This window comes from Oryzias melastigma, linkage group LG3 (assembly GCF_002922805.2).
Source record: "Oryzias melastigma strain HK-1 linkage group LG3, ASM292280v2, whole genome shotgun sequence".
Taxonomy (NCBI): Eukaryota; Metazoa; Chordata; class Actinopteri; order Beloniformes; family Adrianichthyidae; genus Oryzias; species Oryzias melastigma.
In genome coordinates this window covers 23972775-24000095 of record NC_050514.1, presented here as the reverse complement: position 1 = coordinate 24000095, position 27321 = coordinate 23972775, and the positions used below count along the sequence as shown (strand labels likewise).

Sequence of the window (27321 nt, the reverse complement as noted above, 5' to 3'; positions counted from 1 at the left end):
CCAGAGAGAGCTATAACTTACAGGAAAAAGCAATAAGCCCAGAAGAGGAAAAGATCCTTTTTCCATCTTATTAGTAGAGAATTAGAGTCAACCTAAAGCTTAATATAAACCCATAAAATAAGCAACTAATGGAAATGTACATTTGGTTGATTTAAAGCATTTTAATGAATTAAAGAATGAAATGAGAGTTGTATTTTACCCGTTGAGGATCCAGTTCGATGTGCTGCACAGGCTGTGGCTCAGCAAACAGAATCATCTCCTCTATGATGTGCATCTTATCATTAGCATTGATGGCCTTGTGGAGCTTCCCATCATCTAAACAGGAAGAATAGAAGTTCATTATGTTTTTTTTCTTTAATCAGTCTTTCCTCTCGATCTATCCTCAAAAGACTCCAGCACCTGTCCCGATGAAGAGCACGTCGTACGCTCTTTCCATGCCCTGGATCTTGTGCACGGCGATCTGGGTGTAGTGCACGTTCCGTTTGAGCAGCAGAGGAGAGCTTCGGATCACGCTGTCCATCAGGAAATGGTCCTTGACAAAGTTGAGCACTTTATCAGGCATGTCCAAAGACGACTTAATACCCAGCTGCCTGGCATGGTTGGTCACGCACTGTGAAGGAATAAATGAGGTGAAGTTCCTCCTAAAAACTCCCTGGATTAGTGCAGGAAGCGCACAAATTTATTCTGAAAACATGTTTATTTTAAATTATTTATTGAAATGCATTTTTTGAATAAAGTTGGGAGTTTCTGGTGCCAAAATAAAAGCCTGAAAGCATAGATTTATAAGGGATTACAGAATAAAATTTGTTTTTGTTTTCTTTTATTTACTGCATAGAAATCAAGTAAAGTGAATACTTCAAGCAGAAACTCCTCAGAAGAGCGGCCTCAAATCAACATTTTGTTTGTTAGTATACAAAAGTTGGAACACTAGATGTTACTGGATGTTTGCGTCAGGACTCACCGCTCCGGGTCGAGGTTCTGGTACTGGGTAGTTGTAGGTGTACCACTGCTGGGTCTCTCTGTTGACTTCGCGATAGCGGCCGCTGAAGGCTCTCTCCACCTGTGCCATGCTAAAAGCACACACTGCAGAACTGCCAGAAGCGCCTTTGTACCTGCAACCAAAGAGGAAAACTGTCTCCTGTGTGTTTTTGTTTGGAGACCAGACAGAACAAGTTCACACTTTTAACCGAGTGACCGACTAGTACATAAAAAATTAAGACAATCTTAATTCCAGCACAATGGTCCCAAAGTAAACCCTGGTTTACCTTTCACAGTCTTGTTGTTTTATTCAGTGCAACGCTTTTTTTGTTAAATACTGCGCTGTATTCTGCATCCTGATTGGCTGGAGACATTGTCAGTCTCCTCTGTATTTCCTATACAGACGTGCAGCTCACTTAATCTACCTAAATCTTCATCTTGGTTTTTATAAAAAAAAAAAAAAAAATTGGACTTCAATGAATATTTGAACTTTAAGAGTTAAACAAGAGAGAAAAGTGTAAAAATGTTCATGTCTGTCTGAGAAAAATGTATCAAGTGTTTAGTGAAGGGGTTTTACAGCCTTAAAACATCTATAATCCTCCTTCGTGGATCTTACTTTTGGCACTGTTGGGTTATTTAACTCCCACAATAAGCGAGGAAACACTGTATTGACAGAACAGGAATACATCCTTAAGTAAGTTTCCAGTTAAATATGGTTATCTTTGTTTTTCCTGCTGCAGGATCATAGACGTTTATGAAAGAAAGATTGACTATTAACAAAAAAAGACACGATCAGAAAGTCCTTCGAAGAATAATCACCAAACATTGCATATTTCTTTATGTAAACCAACAAAATCTTTCTGATAAAGAGAAAAAAAACTACTAAGATTTAAATCAAAGTCTTGATGCAGAGCAACGAAGAAACAGTAAATAGTAAAAGTCGGATAACAGGAGTTATCTGGAGCTCCAAAACTTTGGAATGATCTTCCACTTCATATCAGACAGTCTTCTTTACAAGCCATTTCTGAGGCTTCTTTAAAATAAACTTTTTTAAGTTGGCTTTAGCACACAGTAAAGGTTGTTTCTTCTATTCCATTGCATTGTAACGCCATCTATTTTTTTGATTATGTCTTTCAAACAATTCCTTATACATCTTAGTAGATTCTACACAATGCATTCACTTTCTTTTTTGTTTTGCATGGTTGTACAGCCCTTTGGTTCACAATTAAAGAATTCTATAAATAAACTTTTAGTGCTATAATATTTTATCCCATTTTTAGAATTAAACCCTGATTTTTTTATTTCAAGCAAACACTTTTCTTTATGTTTATAATCAAAACAATTTGGCTACACAATAATTGTCATCAAAGTCTTCATTTGTTTGTAATTTATTAATTTCTACAATTTAGACCCTTTAAGTTTTTAGGAAATAGCATTTAAAATTTTTGTGGTAATTGAGTCATTTAGTAATGATGTGGACACGTTCTTCATACTTTCTGCGTAGAGTTGTTTTTCCTTCTTAAATGTCTCCATTGCACAAAAATAAAATACTTTTTTCTTGGTCGTAAACGTGACTTCTTTTCATCCCTTTTGACTTGTGTCTTTGGCTCAGAACCACTCAAAAACATCTGGCAGTTTTTCTGAACAACAAACATATTTTCATTTCATCACGGTCCGTCCCACATCCCTCTGAGCCGGGAGAAGTTAACAGAGCCTCTCGGAGAGACTAACTTCTTCTTTGAATCCCGGCTGCTCCCTTTAGGGGTCACCAGAGCGAATCATCTGCCTCCATTTGATGCTCTTGGCACGACTAACAATGACTTCTTTTAGCACAGTGAAAAAAGGCAGTTGTTTTAGTAAATAAAACTGTTCTGAACTGACTGAAAACATTTTCAAGAGTTATGGCTTTGAGTTTTAAAGGAAAAAAAAGTCAAATCACTTCCAGTCTTTCTTTAAAATTATTCATTTTTTTAACACATCTGTGATTTTAGTGTGATTTTTTTTCGTAAATTAATGGACTTGTGAATTATTTCCAGACAGTCGTGATTATGATTGCAGATAGACGTCATTTTCTCAAATAACGAAAAACTTTTTATGACCTCATTTTCAAACCAAAGTTTTTTCTGAAATCCATTTGTAATGCAGGAAGAAATACACATTTACAGCAACAAAACAAAGAAGATACTGCATTTTCAGAGTCTACAATGAAATGATTGAACTGTTTGATGGCGTTTCTCTCTATTATTATTATGTCTGTGAGCCGCATCTCTGACAAAACGTGAAGCGTCTCACCACTGAGAGGTGAAGACCCCGTAGAAGACGGTGCTCTCCCAGCTGTCTCCCACCGGCTTTAGGACAAACATGTCCTGAATGATGTTGAAGGGAAAGCCGTCGTCGGGGAGCGAACACAGAAGCTGAGCCTTCAGGAAGGTGGTCCACTTCTTCTGCAGCACTCGCTCTCCACCCTTATCACCCTAAAGAGATAATCAACATGTCAGAAAGTATCACTTTAAGAAAACTAATTCTGCACGAGCCTGGAGAGACCACAACCATCGCATTTTAACTGGGGGGGTGGGGGGTTGATGATTCAGTTAGGGAGTGGAAGCAGATACAGAGAAGTGTTTTTCACACGCAGGTGATGCTGTGGCAGGAGTCTGGCAGCAGATGCTGAAGGCTCGACTCTGCTATGAATAAAGATTAAAGAGGCTGCAGCTGCAGCGAGAAAGGAGAACAGTGTGGCCTTCAGTTCAGCTCCTATCAGCCAGGACTCCCAGAAAACAACAGTGGGGCGGTTAAAAAAAAGAGAAAAACCTCCAGGAGTTCATAAACTAGGTTGTCAGTTTCCTAGAAGAGATCATCGAGCACTAAAAAGGATCCAATCTGTGCATGTTTTAACCTTTTGAGGCGAGATACTGAAATAATAGTTGACATAAATGTGTGCTTCAGATGACAGTTTATACAAATAAAGTTTATGATCCAACAAGTTGACAGTTTAAACATTTTTTTGGAAGTGAGTATTTTTTAAATTCAAATCATGGTGGAGTAGAAAACTGGATGCTAGAAAAAGCTCAGACTAATAAAGCAGTTACTGAAATGGGGGAGCCAAATCCTCCCCTCCCCCTGCACACACCCTTCCGCCGCTCACACTTCGATATGCGAAACATGCTGAGCGTTCAACACTCTCGTTGTAGTGAATTGCTATTGTGGTTCAAAGCTGTATGACAGGGTTGATCTAATATTTCTAGCTGTAATTTTCGCGGCACTAGCTTGTGGTTATATGCTAGCGCTTGAGCGCACAAAGAGGGCAGGTTGCTCAACAGTCCCGCCCACAACCCAGAATTGTATTTTTAATAAGCTACTGCAGCTGTGCATAAAATATGTCATATAAAATGACATAGGCTTTTTGATTTTGGCTAAAAATGTTGAATCATAATTAAATCACTGGGAACAATTTTACGATAGAAAAAAATATAGTGGGACTTTAATGTTTATGAAGTTTTAAAACAAATTCCCACAACCTAAATGTCTTAAAAAGGCATTTTTCATGGTGATCTGAAGCATCTGGTTTCAAAATCTCCTCTGAGGGGGCGTGGCTTTTGGTGTGAGATTGTAATTTCATTTGTTAAAAATGTGAAATATTAACCAATTTTTCCCAAAAATGCTGCATGTAAATTAATGTATAAATATAATACATTGCAGAAGTTGCCCACTGATTATTTTTTTGAGCACTTTTAGGAAAATAGAAACCATAACACACTCCAATTTAAATGATTTTAAGTTAGGATTTTTAAATTTGGTTGCAGTTCTCCTCCTTTCCTTTAGAGGGTGCTGCAAACGTTATGTTATGATGATACTGGTGACTGACGACTTCTTTAGACAAGATAACTTTATGGATAAAGCACATTAAAAATGGAAACAATGAAAGAAAACTCCAGACAAGATAAAAGCCCAAACTTTGATGTGCGTTTCCAAGATATGATGTTCTTAAACTCTTTCATTTTGTGCTATAAATAATATCTCCACATCACACATAATTTATGAAAGGAAGCCAGCTAAAAAAAAAGAAAAAAAAACAGACTAGGCATTTAATAATAACATCTGAAATCAGTGGTTGATGCCACAGATGAGGTACGCAGCCCCCTTTCATCCTCCCATAAACAGTTATCAGCTGGCTTGCCAGGACCAGCAATCTTCAAAGGCTCAGTAAACACACTCCAAAGACATCGCTCATGAATGTAACTAGCAGGAAAACACCGGAGGAGGAAGAGGAGGAGGAGGAGGAGGCGCAGGACAAAAACAAGTGGCCTTGCCCAGTCTGAAGATCGCTTCCCCCGTCTGAGATCCAAACCATCCCCTCAACACCTCCAAGAACAACTCTGAGCGACAGCCAAAGGAGTTTGAGACTAATCACTTCCTTTAACTGAACAATGACGCTCCTCAGTCAGCTGAACCTTTCTGGATCTGAGGGCCGGTTATGGGGCTGTGCTCGGAGCCCATCCACATAATGAGGACATTCCAGCTCTCTCAGCTGTCCGCGGCTGTTGTTGCCGAGCCTCACAGCGCCGGCTTGAACTTTTAGTCGCTTCAGACGCTCCAATCTGGTCACATGACTCTAAACACAGGCTACAAGCTCTCATACTTTTAATCGCACTCCAGATTCTTCGTGTTTGTCAACGTGAAGAGCAGGTAGTGGAGAGTGAAGGAAAAGGCTGCTGCCTTTTTCAGAGTTCTTATAATCTGCCTGCTTTCCACAGACCTTCAGGGAGCACACCTGAATAAACACCAGAAAGAGGGAGTGGAAGACGGGAGGGGGCGGATAGCAAAGGAGGGAGAAAAAAAACAACTCAGGAGCAGGTTTGTTTAGCAGACGCAAATAAAAGTCTGAATTTTAGCAAAAAAGAAAAAGGTTCTTTCAGTTTTGATTCATCCAAATCGAGTCATCTTTAGGAGCATCTGCCAAGACAAAGCTAAACATCCCAGAGGGTTCAGACATGAGCTGAACCCACGTTCTCACTCTGGCTCGGCCCAGTACACGTAGAGTAATGGGAGTGCACAAAAATGTGTTAAATCGGGGGCTTGCTAAAGCAGAAAAAACTGAAGAAACAGCAGATTATTCTTTAGATAAACTTTTTTAACATCTAGTTGCCCTGAAGAACAAAATCCTATGATCAACTATACACTTATTGTGATGTGGCAGACATTCTTCACCATCAGGAGTAGTATGGAAAGAGGGGAAAAGGAAAAAAAACACCCACTTAAATCATCTTTTGATCCATTTTCAAAGCATTTCTTTTAATTACGTTTAGGGCGTTTTTAGCCCCAAATCAGAAAATCTGTGTTGTTTTCTGGGACATAGTTTCTGCAGAGGGTCAGTAGTTTATTAGAAATTACCCCCTAATTCAGGGGTGGGAATGTTGATATGGAGCAACCCTGCCCCACTTTTCTTTAACCTGTTGCTGAGAGCTCAAAGTTGGGCTTGTCCGCCCGGCGTGTTTTCTACGCCACAACTACATTTTTTTCCAATTTTTGCATGTAATTTTTTGTCCAATTTTTGATTGAAAAAATTGGATAAATAAATAGAAATGCAGTTTTGAGGTAATTTTTTTTCATGTATTTCTTTTATGATTAGAAAAATTCACTGTGTAAAAAGTGAAACTTTCAACTTAAAGCTGCTACATTTAAAAATATCAGTTTTAGCAAATTCAAATTTTGAGTGGAGTAAACAATCAACCCAAAATTTTAATTTTAACTTATGTTAATTGATCCAATGTTTCACTTTTCACATTGCATAATGAAAACACCAGAAATTGTCATTATTTTAATTTAATGTTCTTTCACATAATGAACTTTTTCTAGTAACAGCTACATAGTAAATTTGTTTGAGGTTAGTTGTTTTACTCCCCCTCACAGCTGGATGGTAAAGAAAACGCAGCATCACTAGAACAGGATTTGAAAAAGCAGAGGGAAAAAAGTCAAATAAAAAAGTGCTGGTCTGCCTCTAATGCACACTTAAACTGCAGTCCCCAACAATCTGTGAGCCGTTCTGTCAATGATTTCCATATATAGACCCCAGGAGGTGCTCTACCGGCTGCGAGAGGTGCCGCAGCGCTAAGCGCCAGAGCCGTCCAGGACCGAGTCATTAAGCTGTCACTAGAGATTACATGCAGTCACTGCGATTACTCACATTACTGCCTCTGTGAACAAGAGGCATCGGGGGAGAAAGGCTGAGTGCACCACAGTTTCTAAAGTCTTTTAATTGATCTGATGACCGGTCTGCAACAGATCATGCAGGTTGATCAACTAAACTAAACCTTCTGACTGGAGTGGGAGGGGTGATATCTGCAGCTTTGACTGCAAAAAAAAAAAAAAAAAAAAGGGGGGAGAGGAAAAAGCATTTCATTTTGCAGCGAAGCACCCTTGAATACTAATAACGGCTGCAAAGCTCAAAGGGTTGGGGGAGAAAGGGAAGGAGCTGGTGGGATGGACGACTGCAGCTGACATTGTGAGCGAGATGGAAGGAGAGGGGGGAGCATGACATTGCAGAGAAACAGGAGGCAGGCCAGGGAGGGGAGGTGATGATTCAGACAAGGGGAAACGAAATCTGCTCAAAATAAGTTTGCATAGTGGAACAGAACGCTTCAACACAACAGAAACCTTTTTCCATTGCATCCCTGGGTTTGTCGTCAGCTGGATTTGTCGCTTTGACGTGGGAGCGTCCTGCTTTGTTCTGACGCAGTTGTACAAGGATTAGGAAGAGGGAAGTTCAATCTCCTTCAAGAAAACCCCTTACCTTACACACGCGAGCGATCCTCGACACAATGGTGTTGTCAAAGAAGTCAAACTCCTTCCCAGCCTCGCTAAAGAAGAAGTAGATCTTGTCGTCGTCGCTCACAGGGTTACCCGCGGGCTGGCTCTCTTCGATGTAAGATGACCCGACGAAGACTGGATCTGGAAAAATAAGAAAACAAGTTAACTTTGTGTTGATTTTCATACATAGAAATGTGATTTGTTGTGTGTTTAATTATAAACTTGGGGAAAAAGTGTGAGAGGGACCTGGCTGCAGACAAGATGGCGACGGACATCATCGGCCGGAAGTGGAAATAATACACTAATAACCAAAAAAGTGTCAGAATTGAAGGAAAACTTATGAAAGCTTAAAATGGGAAAAAAAACACCCGTGTCAATGTTATTTCATTAACTGTAACTGTACAACCAGTAACTTTTCAACTTTTCTTTGCTTCAGAATCTGCTGGAATTACATCGATCGTGTTAACGGTTGAAAAGTTTCGATATATTAAAGAGTGCGGGTTAATTACGCGTCACTAGCAGGTGTTAAAGCAGTGGTCCCCAACCTCTATCAGGCCACGAACCGGTTTAAATTTTCACGGACCGGTCAGAAGTTGGAATTTTTAAGATTCCGGTTTCTGAAAATCTATTTTCAAAATAAAATGCTGCAACAAGAAATTTAGTGTAAAAAAGTCTAAAAATATCAGTAGATGTTTATGAAGTTTAAGAAGACTCAATGAAACAAAGTTTTTGACTTGACTTGTAGGAGTCGCTTCTGATTTGAAAAAATCCATAAAGGAAAAGATACATTATTTTTTTCGCTAGTAGGAAGCCACATTAACACTCAATTCAGGCTCTGATTATCTGTCAGGGTAAAAAGATTGATCACATTTTGTCTTTACATAAATCTTAATTCATTGGGTTTTTTTTTTTTTCCAACACAAATATACATTTTCTGAACAGATGCCTACCTGATTCAGCCTTGCTGTAGGAAAATTCTCAAAATTACCCTTTTACAAGTTTCCAAAAATCAGCTGCATTATTTGATTGAATATTCATTCTCCATAAAATGTGTGGTTTGAACGTTGTGATGAAGATTTACCCTTTAACTTCAAAGTGGAGGCTAACAAGCGGACGCTAGCTTCAGCTACGTGTGATGGATGGATAAATAAAGAAAAATAAAATGAAGTAATTGTCATAAAACTGATATTTTCTAAATATAATATAAACATGAATCCAACATGTCTTTAATGTTATTATCTGTGTGTTAAACAGTGGAGAGTCTGTTGTTGCATATTAGACGGAGCGGTTTCTGCTAAATGAGAACAACTGTCTCAAAATTCTGCACATCGAAGAAAACTCCAGTTTTTTTCTGTAAACAGCAGCTTTATTTCTCTGAGGTCGAAGGCTCTTCTTTGGGTTCCTCGCTGACAATTTTCTCCCTAAGGAAACTTTCCAAATATGTTTTATTGTTTGGTTTTGTTAGCTTTGAGCTACTATCTTAGCATTGCAGTTAGCCATGCAGCTAGCTGCTTTAAGTCATGTGACCAAGATGGATGTTATGAACAAAATCCATCGGTTTTCCAAAATAAAACTTCCTTCAGGATCATAAATAAACTAAATGGAGTGCATGTTTTTTTTTCTTTCTGCGGCCCGGTACTGGTCCAGGGTCCACTGTGTGGTTTAAATAAAGTTGTTTTTGAGCAATGTGGAGTATTTCCAGTTCTGGTAAAAGATTTCCTTTTCTGGATGATGTCTGCAGCCAGGACTTCTTTAAAAATATGAGATATAACCCTGATGATAGCAGAGGAAACACGAGAGTCCCCATAACTTTATGAATTTCAAAGTGAAACCCATAGACGGCAGAGGTGTGAAACGACGGCGCCGCTCAGGGAAGCAGCAGAGGGCTCGGGAGGTTTTGATGTGCAGCTGCTGATAGAACCGGGTTCCTGCAATCTGCGAGGTCTCGTCTTTGCTTTCGGTCTACATTTACCGCTGAACGCGCCTCAGTAATGATCACTACTATCTGAAGCTACTATCATCCACTGCTCTCAAAGCATCAGTAATCTGAAGTCTCCACATGAGGCAGCGGCGTTTACCTTGCAACCATTTTAAAGAGTAATCCGTTTTCAGGGAAGTTCCCTGACCCAAACTTTTGAAGATAACTGGCTCGTTCCCTTGGAAGTTGCTGGCAGTGCCGGTGTACAGCTCCCCATCTGGAAGACAGAAAAGATTAAAGTGGATTTAATTTTGAAAAATAAAAAGCAATCTGTCAAAATTCTAATGCACAAGATGACTCATTTGAGAATTAAAGATGATAGTTTTCCCTCAGCTAGAGTCATTCATTCCAAGCACTCCTACATACCCACAAGGATGGCAGTGGATTTGTACTCGGGGTTGTAAGGGGAGCGACTGCGCCCGTCTTCCATCATCACCTCGCCCGCCTCGTCCCGCTCCAGCGTGAAAGTTGATGTGTTCTGGAGACAAACGACAAACGTCCCTCAGGCACAGTCCAATTAAAACTCTACATGCAGCGAGCAATACCACCAGACCTTCCTGTCACCATTAAAATACTCAGCGTTCTGATCTTTTGCACTTTTAGTCACTTAAAACGATCTCTTAAAATATACGAAAGATATTTAGCAAAAATATTTCATTTTTTTAAACAATTCTGGTAATTTGGTCTGATTTTGCAGATTAATTCCTAATGTTTTCCTGGCATCAGCAATTTGAAGTAAATCCAGTGGTTTTATGAGGCTAACTTTGATGCTCTTTATACCATTAGAGAAGCAGTTTAAACACACAAATCACCGAGCTCACTGAGCACTAAAATGTTTAAGGAGTTTAGTCGCATTAAGGATCACTCACAGCCTTGCTTCTACAAATGCTCAGTGTTTTACTTTAATCTCTTTCTCTGAATAGATGCTATATTTACTAATACATAAAACGGGATAATCCATCAAGCAGATGTTGTAAAAAAATGTTTCACAAATTAACCCCACCCACCTTTGATTTTAGTTTTTTAATCCAGACATAAATTAGAGTAACCAGATGTGTGGTGTTTTGGGGAATGGGAATGTACAGTTTATATAAAGAAAGGGACAATTCCCACATCATTTTCGATAAACATGTGGCTATTGGTGAACTTTTTCCTTGTCCGAACAGACCAAAAGGAAGGGTTAAGGTTAGGATTACCGTTCCAGTTAGGGTTAAACCACCAAATGACTCCTGAGTGAGGCTGTAGAGTAAAAAAACACATTCATTTGACACACCTAGGAGCGTGATAGCTAATGGAACTTTAAGTTTAACTTTAAATATGTGTGGCCATCAATAACATTTAGCTTTGGATGCACTTAAAAATGTGCAGTAGTATGCATCACAAGTGGCCAACATCACTTTTTGTGCTGGTCGCACATAAATATGTGCAAATAACTTGTTTAAAATGTCTTCTTTACTTCATTGAAATGGTTATAAAGAAGGAAATATAAAAGTGAAAATCATTTAATTCTTTCATTTTTAAATATTTAACAGTCAGGGATCAAATAATCAATTTTGTGTTTTTATATTGCGATATTGTTTTGATACTTAAGTTGCCTAAAAAAAAAAAAAAGAGACCAAATTATTTTGTAATAACTTGAAACTAGATTGAAGAGGATTTCCCCACTGGAATGTTTGTTTCATATATACTGAATGTCCCCAGTCTGCTGTTTTTTTTTTTTTTTTAAATTTCACCTACATGTGGACAATCAAACTGGTCCATCTCACTTGTAAGTGAATCCTGATGTGATGCACTACAGTGTGAATGCACACAGACTCTCCAGCTGATCAGAGGAACATAGAAACCAAATTGAGCAGAAGAAGAAAGTCTTAAAAAAAAAAAAAAACCTTCAGACTTGAAACCCAAAAAGCACAAATGTTTCATCTGTAAATGTACAGCGAGAACATAATATTTTTAAAAAAGAAGCTTTTCTGACTTAAGGAAATCATACAACCTTTAAAAATAAATACATGACATCTACAAATACAGAACCAAACACCAGGTTGAACTGAGTCCCTCTGTTGTGGTTACAGACAAGTTTAAACAGGTTAAGTGATGATTTCAGAAGAGATTTATTACATCTATCACTTCAGAAGTAATGTACGATTAATGTTTTTCTTCTTCATGATTTGTTTTATCTGCTCAGAACTGTTGTAGCTGTGATTTTTCCAGTGGTCAGAGTTTTATCTATGAAAACAAGCCAAATAAAGGGCGACTTTTTCCAGCATTCCCCTCCGATTTGAACCAGTTCACTGATCTGCCCTAGTGTTAAGAACTAGTGTTAGAAGACGAGCATCATCTGTGCTGTAGGTCAGTTACAGGCCCTGGATCCTCATCGATCTGCTTCATTCATGACCTACAACCCTCCAGTGCTGCTCCTGGCAGACTGTCGTCTTTAAAATGAGTCAGTGATGCCCGTCTGCGATGAGCCATGCTCCTTCAAAAGCTCTCTGGAAGTTCCCTTTTTAGCCCTTTGTAACCACATACTGATAAGTAAACGTGAGCTTTAGAGATGTTTAATAATAAAAAGAAATGCAAACACAACATTTTGCAATAAATCAGCTTCAGTAGCCAGAGGCGAGGAGGAATGAACTGACCTCTGAAGCCTGAAAAATGTTTCCTCATTGCAGAAGTTTGTTTTAACTCACGTCTGTCATTTTGATTGTTTGCTGGGTTTCAGTGTCCTGTTACATTCACAAACCCTCTGAGACCGTTTCGAAAAGAGCTTCTATAAACAAAACATTTATCATTGTTAATATTATGCATCTCTCAGGCCGGTTTCTAGGAATGCTCACGGACGCATACACGGAGGCGGGGCTTTCTGTCAACAGGACGAGGGCTCGCACAGACCGGCAGGACTCCGACATGCCCGGAATCCCGGCTCAGGGTTCTGTTTAAGTCACCTTAAGTCTGAGAAATCCTGCGGTTTTGAATGACTCTGACGTCAAAGTGGGGTAGGGAACGTCCTGCTCTAAACTGAGCAGTCTCCAAGCCCAGGAGTGAAATCAATGTGATCTTTTGAGACCGTTACTGTAGATAGACTTATCTCCTGGATAAACAGATTCCTCTCTCTGGAAAGCACAAAGCTCGCCGACCCCCTGTTGACTCATCTGACTAAAGAGTCTCAGCAGGATTTGGTTCCTCTTGGATATCAACAGATCCAACACACACTCACGGGAATTAAGAGATTGACTGCAAAAAAGTATCAAAACTCTAATGCCTCTTTGTGGGAGGAAGAAAAAAAAACTTTTGTTTAATGACGGGAGAAAAATCATGAGAACAATTGAGAGGTCATTACTTACTATGTAGGCGCAGACAGGACTGAAGGCGTAGGTGCCACACACATAGAGATGAGTGCTGTTCAGCCGCAGGAGAATTTTTATATAATTGAAGCAATCAGTCTGGAGGGGAACAAGTAGAGAACGTCAGTCCGTGAAAATTCACAAGAAATGGATAAAACAGGATGCATTTTCTTGACAACATCTTAAAAAAAAATCGGTATCGTTTGACAGAAACGATAGGAAAATATCCTCCTTTCTTCAAACACGGGTGGGAAAACCTCCCAGCATCACACTGCGGCTGCCTGGAGAGCTTTTTGTAATACACAGACAGGAGTTGTACACTGCAGCTCATGGATTACCGAAGCTTGTCGCCCAGGGATACAACAGCTGGCATGACAACGCGGTAACTGACAGTCTGAGGAAGAAAGAGCGGCTCCCCAGAGAACCTGCACACTTGATGCATTTATTTGCAACTGGTGGAGAGCTTTATCAACACTCAGCTCTCCGCTGGAGACTTTCATTAGTTTGGCGTGTGGGATAATCAATGCAGGAAAAAACGTCTCACCTCCAGACTTTTGCCTTTAAAGCTGCACTCTTCTCGTTTCTCTGCAGGAGTGGTCCACGTCAGCTGAAAACCAGGAGGAAAAGCTGAATTATTTAACTGCTGGGATTTTCTCATAAAGTAGTTCAATTACGACTCGGATGCGATGTTCACAGAAACACGCGTTCAATGAAAAGTCTATGTAATGTTATTGGTATGTGTTGCCGTAGAAAGTTCTAGTTACAAAGAAAGAAACAAAGTCATGTGAGCGTGTGTGTTAGAAATTGTGAATTAAAACACTTGTGGGCAGCTGAACTTGACCTTCCGTTCTTTTATTTCAAGTTGTAATACCAGAAAGGAGTATACAACAATACCAAGTATCAATACTAGCATGATGAGATCGATACTTACACTGCAGTTTTACTTCAGTACAGAGCTTACATTTACTTAGAGCAGCATCTAGCTCTCTGCAGTGTTGCCTGATTGGGCAAAAACAGCAAAATTTGAGTAAATACCCATCAAATTTGTACAGAAAACTACAGAATCTGGCAACATTGTCTGTTTGGGTAAACAGCACCCCCCACCCCACCCCTCTCGCTCACACCTTTTGTTGTGAGCTTATATTTTTACAATTATTAGTGTTGCTTTTCTTTGTTTTTTTTTCACTAGAGCCTTTGATATTTTATTATTTGCTTTATTTGTTTTTTTTTTATATATGTTTGTGGCGCAGTTATACTTTTTTTGCACTAGTTAGTGTTTTCTTCTTATTATTATTGTATTATGCAATTTCTATTCCACAATTTTTTTTATTTGATGTATGCTCAGATCAGATTGTTGTAATTAAAGAAAAAAAAATACATTTTTACTTGCCAAACGTTTCTATCCTGTGTCCAGTTCATTTAAAAAAAAAAAAAAAAAATCCAAAGTTATTCTATAATCAAACATAAAAAAGTATTGGTATTGATATCACCGATACTAGGCCTGTTGTAGCCTTACTTGGTATCAGATCAATCCTATCGTCCAGTCAGAGCTGTCCCAGTGATCAATTCCAGCTGCCACCGACCTGCGGCCGCCCATCCGATTTTGTAATGGCGTCATCCCCTCCTGTTACTGGACTGCCACCGTGTAACCTCATGTGCCCGATGTCAACTTTTAGAATAAAATTGGGGTGTAAAGATGCAAACACAAGTGTCTGCCCAATTTGCTGATAAATTTACATGTAGGTTGTCACATGGTGGCATTTTGGGACATGTGACCGTAGCCTAAATGAGCATATATTCAGGTTTCAGTCGTCTGCGTTCAAAAGTCGCATTTACGTGCCACTATGCAAGTTTTTTACATCCGTTTTTCAGCTCTACATACAAAACATTGACATTGAACATGAGTTAAAATGTAAGTTAAACTTTGAACGCTGATTTGGTACTGAGATGTGGGTAGCATCCTTTTCAAAGCATGAAACTGCTAACCATTTGAAAAGTGATCACGGAGGCAAAATTAATCATTATGATTTGTTTTTGACTGAAATTATGAAGCCAAGTCTTTCAAATATTGGAATACAGCTGTGAGAAAAAAGCCGGGAGCAAAATTCTAGAGATTTGCTCCGCTTTGACATTTCCCAGCAGGCCTCTTCCAACTGTAGTATCAGAACAGAACATTGTGAACGCCGTATGCTAGAAGCACGTTCAAAAACACCTCAACTCATGCCTGGTGAGTACGTAGCAGGAAGATGGGTGTTTGCCGCACTCACATTCTTCTGCAGCTTGGTCTTGCTGATGTCAGAGAGGCTGAGGGCAAACAGGGCCTCCCTGGCTCCGACGTAGAGCATGTCATCCTCCTGGCTGAGCAGCAAAGAGGTGTAATTGAAGACGCCGTCCGCCGAGAATCTCCTGGCTGATCTCTCCTTCGCATCTGGGTACGGAAGAAGGAAAAATATAAATAAGAAATACAGCAATACATTCTTAAACAACTGTATAGGGCATAATGTTAAACCTATAATTTCTTTGTAATGAGTAAAAGATTTCTCTAAGATCAAAGTTGAAGAAAGTTTTCCCGTCTGTTTCCACAGGAACTTCTCATTTATAGTGTTTCATCAGTCCAGGTTCTTTGTTAAATGAAGAATTAAAGTAAACACGTTAAGAAGATATTTTAAATGATTTATGAAATATTGATTTTTGGTTCAAATACAGTTGTTTTCAAAGTCTGTACCGGCATTTTTTAAGCATGGAATCCACAGAGAAAGAATGGGACAGCTTGTCTGCTTGTCATCTCAGTGTGTGCAAAGAACAACTTTAGAAATTAGATCTGACGTTTGCTGAGTAGAGAAAACAAAAACTGAAATGTTCTGCTCTAACTCTGAAAACATTAACAGATTATATTTGGAGAATGAATATGAAGGAAAACAAACCTAACAATCTCATTAATGAACAGCTTCAGTTAGATTCTCACCCTGATAAAGTTTAATCTTTAAACTTAAGCCTTTAGGTAATGCAAAACATTTAACAATGGAAGGGAAATTTGATAAATATTAAAGCAGACTTGTTGAAATAAAAACCAAAATGAGATTTAAACTGGTGTATTTCTCTACCATGATTGTAATCGCTTCCGTATAGTTATGCCAATATGTCGTGAGAGATAACGGCATAACTAACTTCTTTAACCGTCAAAAACAAAGAACTGGTACAAAATTTTGTGAAACAAAGTAGAACTCACTAAAACGTTGGTCCTCTTCTGACCTCTAAAAAAAGCTCCGGTGGTCAACAGCAGCTTGAACCTTTCATCCTCCAACCCCCTTAGAAACTTTGAGATTCTGATTATCTGTCTGACATTCTCACAAAAACCTTGCATAGAAAAAAACTTTTTTTTTTTTAAATCATGATTAAAAGCACAAAAGTACTAAGTATTAAAAGTCTATAAAGGACCAAGTACTAAAAATAGTTCTTTACATAAGTACTGAAAGTATATAAAGAAATAAGTACTAAAAGTACATAAAGAACAAAGTTCTAAAAGTATATAAAGAATTAATTACTAAAAAATATATAAAGAAATAAGTAATAAAAGTATATAAAGAACTAAGTGCTAAAAGTACATATAACAAATAATTAGTATAATAAGAAAGTATATGAATAAATACTAAAAGTAAGAACCAAGTTCTGAAGATATATAAAAAATAAGTACTAAAAGTATAAAAAAACTAAGTATTACAAGTATATAAATAACAGTGTCCCCAAAGAACTTAGTATTAAAAGTATATTAAGAAATAATTTTCTAAAAGTATATGAAGTACTAAGCACAAAATTATTCAATTTATTTGCCTTTTGTACTAATTAAATCATATTGAAAGAAGGGAAAAACAAGTATAGAAAAAACTAAGAACTAAAAGTATATCAACCTTTACAAAATGTAGTTCTCCTGCAGTATAATTTATGAGGTCCACACTAATTTTGGAGCAACTGTTTGAACAAAGGAAGTTGTTTTTTTAAGTGTGATGAAAATAATGAAAACAGAATCCTCGTTTCCATTGAGTGGTACAGTATGGTACGGTCCAGTTGGGTGTTTGGAGCGTTTCCATCATAAAGTGGTACAGCTCGTACCGAGCTGTTCCACTTTTGGGGCCCAGTTGGTTGTAGGTTATAGAAAATGGAACGGACCAGTTAGTGCTGAGCTACTTGTTTGGCGGAAGGTTATTACGACAAAAGAAAGCAGCTGTATTCCTCTTCGCCGAGCGGAATCTTCTCTCATACAACAATAAAGCGGGAAAAAAATGTAACTGTTGTGTTAACTCCATTGTTGTTGTTCACGGCGCGTGCACTCCGACGGTCAAACTGAGTGGAAACTCTCACTTGAATTGCCTGGAACATTCTAAACTGGACCATATCGCTCAGTGGAAACGAGGCTAAAAGGTCCATTTACAGTCCAAACAGTACCATATAGTGATGTTTCTATGAGTTCACAGAGTTGATTTTTCTGAGAAATTAATGAAAAATATAGGAAGAGGAGATGGCTGGCATTTGTTTACATACTTACATTTTTTCGCCCATCTTTGTAAATGTTTATCTCCCGCCTCTCACTCCAAACATTTAAACATACTCCATCTCCCTCCTACACTAAAACACTGGGGGTCACAGTCTCCATCTGTTTATCCAAATAAGATTACAGCTCCAAAGTGAGCCTTAAAAACACCAACTTTTACCCACAATTGGGCCGTTTTAAAGACCCCCTATCCGCCTCCCCAACACGCAACCCCACTTCACAATTACTCTGACAAGAAGGACGATGACAATAAGAGAGAAAAAAACAGCAGTTTGTTTATCTGCAACACTTTAGATAGTGAAGCGTAGTGCAGAGAGAGCCAGAAAAGTGCAATAAATGTTTACAACCCGTGACTTAAACTTTTCATTATGCTCGCAAACAAACACACACAGGGCACTTTGGCAGATGATGGTCTTCTCCTGCTGCGAGTCGGAGCCAGCTGTGCTATCGCGTCCAGAATCGAATCCTCGTTCCTTTCCACTTCAACAACCCTCATCTCTTTATACTGCTTTGACATCTGGACTCAATGAGTTGGGGAGTTGGAAAAAAAATTATAAGTTTTGTTATCTAGGGATTCGTAAGAACAGGAAATTTTCCTATGAAGGAGCAAAACAAACGGGTTCCATTTAAAAGCATATTAAGTCTTTGGAAAAGTCCTAATTGCTCATAAAGACAGGAATCCTCAGACTCCCTGCTACTGACAAAGAAGTGCCATCCGTCCTCTCAGCAGGAAGACATATCATAGCTTCATTGTCATGGCTCCCATGGGTTTTGGACGTTCGCTGGGACCAAAAGCAGCTTCTCCTCAGCACATTAAAACTCTCTGACATAAATCACAGTGACAGCTTCTTAGACGGTTGAATAATGAGCGGCGGAGAACAAAACTCATGAAACTTTAAGTCTGAAAGGTCACTTAGCAGGAGTGAGGTCGGCGAACAAAGAGGGAGTCGTGATATTCAAGAGGAACGGGACGAGACGCTGACCTACATGAAAGAGAGAATGTGCATACGGAGGGAAAAATAAAATCCAGAGTGCTGGGAGATGGATCTCTGATAAGAGTCGAAGGTCAGGCAGTAGCAAATGTCAGCGCCGTGTCAAACTGTACTTGTTAGGGTGTAAGAAAATATAAATTCAGTGAAGTATCGTGATACTTTATTTGGCAATGCAGTATTTTAAATCAATATTGCCAAGGTCATATTTAGTAGTTCAGTCTTACTTTTATTTTCCACTTAAATATTTCCTAAATTACCAAAATAAAAGCGCCATGAATTTGCTAAAATTAACATATCTTTTACAAATTCACATTTGTGAAAAATGCATTAATATTTAGACAACTCCTAAATCATAATTTAAAAAAATAGTCTTGAGACATATATCGTATCATAACACGTGTATCGCAATACGTATCGTATTACCAGACACTTGCCAATACAAAAATCTAGTACTTATTTCATACAGGAGAAGAATGTTTTTTTTCTTGATCATCATCAGAGGATTTTTCAAAAACTTTAACGCCAACAGTGAGCAGTTGCATAGCCAGGCTCTAGTTCAATGCACCCCCCTGTCCTGTCACCAAGTTGGGTTCTGTACCTCTGCTAGGGCCAATAGAATCACACGTAGCATCAACATGGTCTCTTTACTGTTGGTTTTAACATAATAAATTGGATTGAACCCTTTAGGTTCTTTGTAATTCAAAGTCAAAGTGCCCTCATGCAGCAGACCAAAGATGAATCATCTGAGGTTTTGAACTTAACTCTCCATCCATAGTTCCTAGCATAAGCACAGACTTATAACACATAAGTTGGACTCTACCACAAACTGTGACTCTTTCTGTATCTGTGATCACCCGGCTTGATGGCCTTCTACCATCTGAACTCAAGAGCGGAAAATGGTGCAGTGTGCGGACGCCGTGACAGATCATCAACAGGACTAAACGGCGTCCTTCACTGATCGCTGTGCGTGTTGGCCGTGGGCATCAATGGTAAAAAAAAGGAATTTATGTATGGAGAGAGGGACGGCGAGCAATCAACCCCCCATGGTGCTGTCGGCACAGCATGATCCAACTGGTGTGCTGCGAGTATAGGCTCTAAAAGAATGAAAAAGGCTGCTTCAGGGAAACTTTCCTCTTAGTTATTTACAAGAAAATACACATTGGAACACAATTACTTTCATTTACTGTGACTTTTTTTGTCCTAATAAGTGGAGCTAAAGTAAGGCAGGAGAAACGATTTGAGATTATTTTGGAAGGCACATGTTTGCTTCATTGTGAGGAATTGAGGCTGGTTCACACTTCATAAATAGCAATGCTTTTTTTTTTTTTTTTTTGCAATCAGAGATGGAAATATATTCTTACATTGTAGTTAAACTTTTAACTTAAAAATATTTTTAAAAAATGTGAGCTTGGACAAACATTTAGACCAAATGTTGTTAAGCCAAGTAATTTGTGGGGGTGTTAAAGTTTTTGCTTCAGATAATCCATCATACACCCTTAGGGACTGGTTTATGCTTCCAAATTCTTCTAAAGATTAGGTTAACTTGCTTTAATTTCCAATTTTTTATTTTTTTACATCTCAAGAACAGCATACGTCTGCACAAAACCTGTACTGCATTAGTCCTTTCCATTCCATGCACAATATATTGCAGTTGCACACAAGTTAAACGAAATACAGTTTGTTCTAATGGAAAGTAGATCATGTCAGAGAGATGTGCAAACTTTGCTCCAGACACTTCCTTTCTGGAATTGGTGGCTAAAAAATTGCTATGAAAATGTAATACTTTTTTGAAAAGACAGTGGGAAAGTAAGACATTGAAATACCATAAACAAAGATTTGTTTACATGTTTTTTGTTTCACATTTCACTGCTTTAACACCAATTTAGCTCCAAATTGACTTTAAGTCCCACTCTGACCACATGCTTTTTTTTTTTTTTTTTTAATTGTAAAATCGTTCCCAGTGGTCTTTCGATTAATTATCATGATGCCATTTTTGGCAAAAATCAAAAAGTCTGTTGTTTCTTTAGAAGTCATATTTTCTACAAAGCAGCAGGAGCTCATTAGAAGTTTACCTCTGGGTTGTGGGAAGGACATTAAAGTCCCAGCAGTCCCTTGTTTACACTCTCTCCTGTTAGCTTACAGCTCCTCACAACACCAAGCTAACATTAGCTTAGCATAAAAATGGCAAGCAATTTCCAAGCTATCCACTTGTACAGTTTTGAGCTCCTAACCAGTTCAGATGAGGAAAATGAACACGTTACTATATTTTTCTGCTAGTGGGAGCTTCAGAGACTTTGGCCACCTGTTGCTGCGTCACAAACCTATTATGGGAAAATGCTACAAGAATTTGTTAAGAAAACAAAAACACAATTTTCCTTTGAGTGGGTCTTTAAACCTTTTATGCTCAGATGTCTTCTTTATTTTCGTCCAGTAACTTTGAATAATTTTAATGCATTGCCATTTTTAAACGTGAGATGGTATTCAAGGCTGAAACAGATCAAATAATAAACCCCGAAAAAGCTCAAATTTAGAGTATTAAGAGCTCCAAGCCTCCAAAACCTTTCAGTGAAATCACAGTTCATTGCGCTCATTATTGGATTAACCTTCTAACACATTTTACCAGCGGTTGGAGGTATTTTTGCACCAGATGAACAATTCCTGCCAGCACATGTGCAGGTATCATATTCCAGGGCAGATGAAGCAACTTTCCCTTTTCTTCTAAAGGTTAGCATCTTATAACGGGTGGGGAGATGGATTGGCTTGCTTGGTAGGTACACAACTGCCAGGACACTCCTAAAAGCTGCGTATAAACACGTCCTAGATTTACTGTGGCAGCATGAGCCACAAGGCAACACAGCAACCGGGACAAAAGGATTCACTCGCAGCCGGGTTGAGAAAAATCTGAAGAAGGTTCTCCAACTCCATGGGGACGAATGTGTAACTGGGGTTGTGTAATTTTGTTGGAGGAACACAGCTTGAATACAATCTCTGATTAAAAGTGTAAGTTGTTGTTTTTAACATGTGTTTGTGGTATTTTTTTCATGATGGAGGATATATATAAAGAAATCTGAGCTCAAAATTGACAATTTTAATTTTGTATAAATGCTTATGAATTAGGAGCAGAAAAAAAATGCAGTTTGAAGCGTAGAAAATACAATGGTCGGGGCACACGCTCCCTGCTCCACTACATTCTGATGCATCCACTTGCAGAGAAATAGATCAATGTACATCTTTGTTTTCCTCGTCCGATCTGGCATCTGGCTTAAAACTGTGTTCCTAGAAAGCTCCAAAATTGCTCGCCATTTATGTTGCACCAGTAGTGTATGGTTGGGGGTGTGAGGGGCTGTAAGCTAGCAGGAGAGCGTGTGAACAGAGAGCTCTCAGCCAAGGGGAAGGGAAGAAACGTGGGGTATTTCCCGGTTTTATCTTCGTGACAAATTTATAATGAACTTGTGTCGCTCTGCAGAAACTATGTCCTAGATAACGACACAGGTTTTTTTCAATTTTATCTAAAAATAGCAAAATCATCATCAAAATACCATTGGGAACGCTTTTAAAATAGATCAAAATAGGATTGGAGTAGGATTAAAAAAAAAAAAAATTGATGCGAAGCAAGAATAAGTCTGATATTGAAGTAATATATAATGATGTTTAGGTAGTCTAAATATTTGAACAAATATTTTAACGAATGATTTAATAATCATGTATTTGTATTATATATTTTAGTATATAATTGCATACATAATGTTTCATTGTGCTCCAAACCATAAATATTTCTAGCCACAATTTAAGAAAGATAATAGGGATGTGAAAAAATAACTTTTCATTTATCCCACTCTCTTTTGAGTTATGAAAATCATTTATATTGTTAATGCATGCCATCTGTTGGATAGTTGTGCACAAGATTGGAATAAATTACACAAATCAAATCAAGTGAAGATGGGTCTGACCACAACAAACCTTTTAAAAGTCAGCTGCAGTTTTGAAAGTACTTTGATGTTTGGGCAAATATGAAGCTGACTAAACGTTTCTATTTCTGTCCCCCTGGTTGACTTGCCTTTCTTTAGTTCAGTGTATTTACCATTTTTGGAAATGCCAACAGCTCATTACTTTATATTTTATGGTTAAGCTTTCTTCTTGGCACCAATTGCTGGAGGGGAAACTTTCTAAGTTCAAATCTGGCCTGTCGGTAAACTTTCAGATTCACAGAAAGAACAAAATCTTCTGCACCTCTCAGGTAAGGCCAAAAGCCTCATGTGTTCCTTGTAATGATAGTTTTTAGAGAAGGCACCTGCCATCTATTGTGTTCACACCTTAAAGTGTGTGAGCTTGTGCACGCCGCGCTAAAGACAGCTGGCCCTTGCAGATAATAAACAGAAGCCGACAGTGTGTAAGTCCAGTGTTTGCTATGAAAGGGGATTATTCATCAAAAACCTGTCCATGGTGCCACATGTTTACAGGTCCAAAACACATCAGGGGAGTGACACAAAGCCTTAAAGGGACCTTAAATCTTGAAGAAGTCTTCCTTGGCTCTCATAGGAGCAGTGAAAAACGTCTCGAGGAATAAGGATGAGGTCAGTGCAGCACGGCGCCGCATGACTCCAAAAGCAGAGAACAAGGAGTCAGATGTGATGCTGTACTGTAATTAAAGGCTTTCAGGCGACATCCTCACACGCTGAACTGGCATGCATCCTGGGCGGCGATCGGCCGCAGTCGAAAGCTTTTAAAGTCCTGCACGTTTGTTGGGTGAGATGCAGAGCGATGCTCTGCGGAGCCTCTGTGAGGTCTTCAAACAGACTTTAAACCCCACAGAGAGCGGGACAGATGGCAGGTAGAATTTCTTCACTCAAAACAAACAAGTCTGAGCTTGTCATGGATGGCACGGCTGCTCCAGAGGCTTCCCTGGTAAATATGTGTAATACGTAAATATGTCAGCCATGGCGGAAAAATAAACTAAAAACGGATGAAATTTCGCGGAACTTTTTTTATTTTGCTTTGCTTTAGAGATCAATCCTAATCAATGCCATGTCATATTGGACTAAGTGGTGCTGGGATACTGATGCTTACTTCCAGGAAATAAACAAAAAAGGAAATTTGAAAAATTAAGAACTTTATTAGATCACATCATTTCAACAGAGAGAAATCCTGTTTTTGGTGTTTTTAAAATGTTCTTGTGGTACAAATATTTTTTATAAAAATCATTGTGAGTAACTCTGTTTCCATTACACATATGAGCAGAACTTTATTCAAATTCTGGCAAAATTGAAAAAACACAATTTCAGAATTACACTTTTTCCATAATTATGCGAATAAACACAAAGTAATAAGCAGTTTTTCTTATTATACAAAAAAACACTTCCTCCAAGCTTAAAAAAAAATATTTTTTTCTGCAAATGCAAGTTTTATTTTGTTTTTGAGTGTTTCCACTAGAAGAATTTATTACTGCAAATCCAATTTGAGCAATTTCCTAGTCAATGGAAACCCAGCTAATGAGGTGGAGACTAAAAAATGTTGGGAAAAGCTTTTATTTTTGACATAAAAACCTACATTGGAGAGCCACAAGCTCCCTGCTTAGCTTCATTCTGATGCATCCGCTTGTAGACGACTAGATCCATGTACCACTTCATGTTTCTCGTCTAAGCTGGCATCTGGCCCAAAACTGTATGACAGTATAGCTCCAAAACTGTTTTCCATTTTTAGTTGCATCGGTAATGTTATGTGGGTGTTGTGAGGCAGTATACGGGAGAGGTTACTTTGTGCCAACGATCTAGCCCAAAAGTAATGAATCTCTGCAAAAACTATGTCCTACAAAACAACAGTTTCTTTCCTTTTTTGATAAAAAGGGTACAACCATAATTAAAAGTCCAATGGGAACGCTTTTAAATTAGATCATAAGATAATAAGAGTGGGAAATTGATTTTTGCTAAATCTACAATTCTATTAGAGACTGGTTTACATGATAAATCCACGATTCAGCCAATCGCCTCATAAAAAAAAAAAAAAAAAAAAAGCCATGTGTGTCAGTTTAGCCAGAATCAAAAACCAGCTGGCTTGCACAAGATTACAGATGGTTTCTGCTTCAGATACAAAAACCCATCAAAGTACAAGTCTGTGCATTCATTTTGGACTGCACACTTGTTGAATTGTGGTGCATCAGTGAGGCTGCCTTCAGTTTATAAAGTGCACTCGTTCCAGACAGACATGCGCTGAAGGTCTTTCAAGTACTCCCACAGCCTGCGAATGCAGTCCTCCACCTCATGTTCCTGTGTCTGTGAGCTGCTGGAGGAGGCATTCGATGAAGAGCGAGTTGGAGTTGAACCAACTTTTATGATGATTTACGCTCCGTTTATGTCTTGGTTTGTAATAATGTTTCTTTCGTATGGAGATGCAGCTCTGAGAAAAAAAAAAAAAATAGCAATGTGTTGAAGGAGCAATCTGCTGCAGGGATGTATATGTGTGCATAAGGATTACTCCATTCTGAAGCTGTTCAGAAACGACATGCAGACACTTGTAGACACAAAAAGTCGATTAATAACAGCCTTTGAAGGAAAAATACAGAGCCAGATGACATTAATCAGCTGTGTTCACTGTCAGCCAGGTTTAGCAAAGATACACAAATCAGTTTTTGTTTGCACACATGCTAGACTGTAGAAAGAGGTCAAATAAAATCTTAAAAAATGTAGATTTGTAATGCAAACCATTTTGGTTCACTCTTAAACTTTAATAGAAAGAAAATTCTAGCTTTTTACTGCAGTATTACAATTTTAACACCAACCAGGCAGAGAGCTGCCAAGGAATAAACCCGGCTTCATTATGAAGCATCAACTGCTTTAACACATACAATAAGGATTACGCAATGCAAAGTGACCCAGATGTGAGTTAAAGCATTCTGCTCTTCATGCAGCAGTTTTGCAAAATAAAGTGATTTATGCATCACCGATGAAACCTGCTGCAAATTGCATGCATGAGTATAAATCAGCGAGTTTGTCAGGAATGGAGTCTTGTCTAATTGGAAAGCTCAGCGCTCCGGAGAATTTATTGCACTTTTAACGATGAGTGCTGTGGAAAGCAACAATGCCTTCTTCACAGCCATGTCAAGACTAAACGGTGCCTTTTTTGTGCAGCGTATGGCACATATCGACACTTCTGCAACCTGGAAAGTGATTTTTTTCCCCCCAGAACATAACATCAAAGCAGCTAAAAAAAAAAATCCTGTTTTTTGAGCTTAAATCAGACCAAATGTTCCTAATCAAAATGAGTGCGAGTTAAACTCTTCGTTCTCTGGAACGTGTGAGTGACGGAGTTTGCAAAGATCTGTAACAGATGGAGCTGATGTGCTGCAATCGAGCTCCACCGTTTTAAATACAGGCGCTTGTGAGTGACACCTCTGCTGGAAGGCACAGGGCTCTTGTCTTTCAGGGCCTGTGGGCGTGTCCTCGCTGGGATTTAGGCGGGCATCGGAGCATGTCTAAAACCCCACAAGTATTTTGTCTGACCCCCGTGAACCTCTCCTTCACTGCCCCCCCCACCCCACCCTGCTCCTGTCCTGAACTGCATTGCACCCTGCCAAGGTCAGTGGATTAACATGCATGAGTGAACGTGCACACTATTCACTAAACATAGAGAAATAGTACAAGACAACATGAGAGTAGATGTTCTATTGTTTACAAAATGCTCCACCACCAAGCAGCCAGTAGAAAAGACCAGTCTGTAAAGTTTAGATTGGATTTGACAGAATTTGGTACAAGTAAGATAAAAGCTGCTGTCTCTGAATGCCCATGTGGGTTTAACTTAGCTTTCTGTTATCTGTCGTTTTATTCCTATCAACTTTATATTCAGTTATTACAGTTCTCCCCACCTTCAAACCAGAGAGAAACATGCATTTGTGCTCGGTAACAACTATATTAATTAACATTTATTAAAGTGTACTTTTTTTAAAAATAACCCAAGTCAAAAACCTGATGGTGTGTCTACAGAATCTGTGCTTCACGATTCAGTCTTGACTATCCTGTTTGAGAAGCTAGACATTTTGTCCTTCTCATGTGGACGCAAAGAACGCTCAACGGCCCTTCCACTTTAGCATATTATGACCACAAAAAACACAGAAGTATGTATTAAAACAAATTAATTCTATGGTATTCCCCCTTAGTCGTGGGGGTTAGAGACCTGAGACATCTGCGAAATAGAGAACTTCTCCGTCCCCGTCTCATCCCCCCACCCCAGCGGCTGAAAAATGTCCGCTGCTTTGTAAAACATTTATTAAAGAGCATCTGAGTACTGCTCGACATAAAGATTTTTTTTTTTTTATTTCAGAACAATAGACTGTTCAGCGGCATACTTTATGGTGCAGATGAAGAGTGTCTCTCTGTGCCTTCAAACCAGTAGCCCGTCCTTCATCCTTCATCAAGTAAATGTGAGAGGGCATCTTCTTCCCGTTTCATCCATGATAAACACCTGCTCTGGATGATAATTACCCTCCGTAATTATGACCTTCAGCATTTCAGGACTTTTTAAAAATGCTTCTAAGTCAGCCGATGCCATTTCTCCAGGCAGGGGTACGGAGAGGGTGGTGTCCATACTGCAGCACCTCCTATGGATGCAAAAGTTTCATACAACCACATTGAGTTGTCTGAGGTTTTGTGACAAACCGGAGGAGTCAGGTTGACTGAAAAAACA

At 38.8% G+C, this 27321-nt stretch overlaps 1 protein-coding gene across 2 annotated transcripts in view; it reads right to left on the bottom strand.

Moving 5' to 3' along the window:
- sema4bb (sema domain, immunoglobulin domain (Ig), transmembrane domain (TM) and short cytoplasmic domain, (semaphorin) 4Bb) overlaps nt 1–27321 on the bottom strand; it is a 68630-nt gene that overhangs the window by 5784 nt on the left and 35525 nt on the right. For both annotated transcript variants that reach the window (XM_024295666.2, XM_024295665.2), the window contains exons 3-12: nt 15372–15532; nt 13649–13711; nt 13105–13203; nt 10130–10241; nt 9864–9980; nt 7769–7926; nt 3271–3452; nt 962–1112; nt 400–610; nt 200–315 (exon numbers count right to left, since the gene is read on the bottom strand). In XM_024295666.2, the coding sequence (XP_024151434.1) occupies nt 200–315; nt 400–610; nt 962–1112; nt 3271–3452; nt 7769–7926; nt 9864–9980; nt 10130–10241; nt 13105–13203; nt 13649–13711; nt 15372–15532 (1370 nt within the window). The remainder of the gene's footprint in view (nt 1–199; nt 316–399; nt 611–961; nt 1113–3270; nt 3453–7768; nt 7927–9863; nt 9981–10129; nt 10242–13104; nt 13204–13648; nt 13712–15371; nt 15533–27321) is intronic.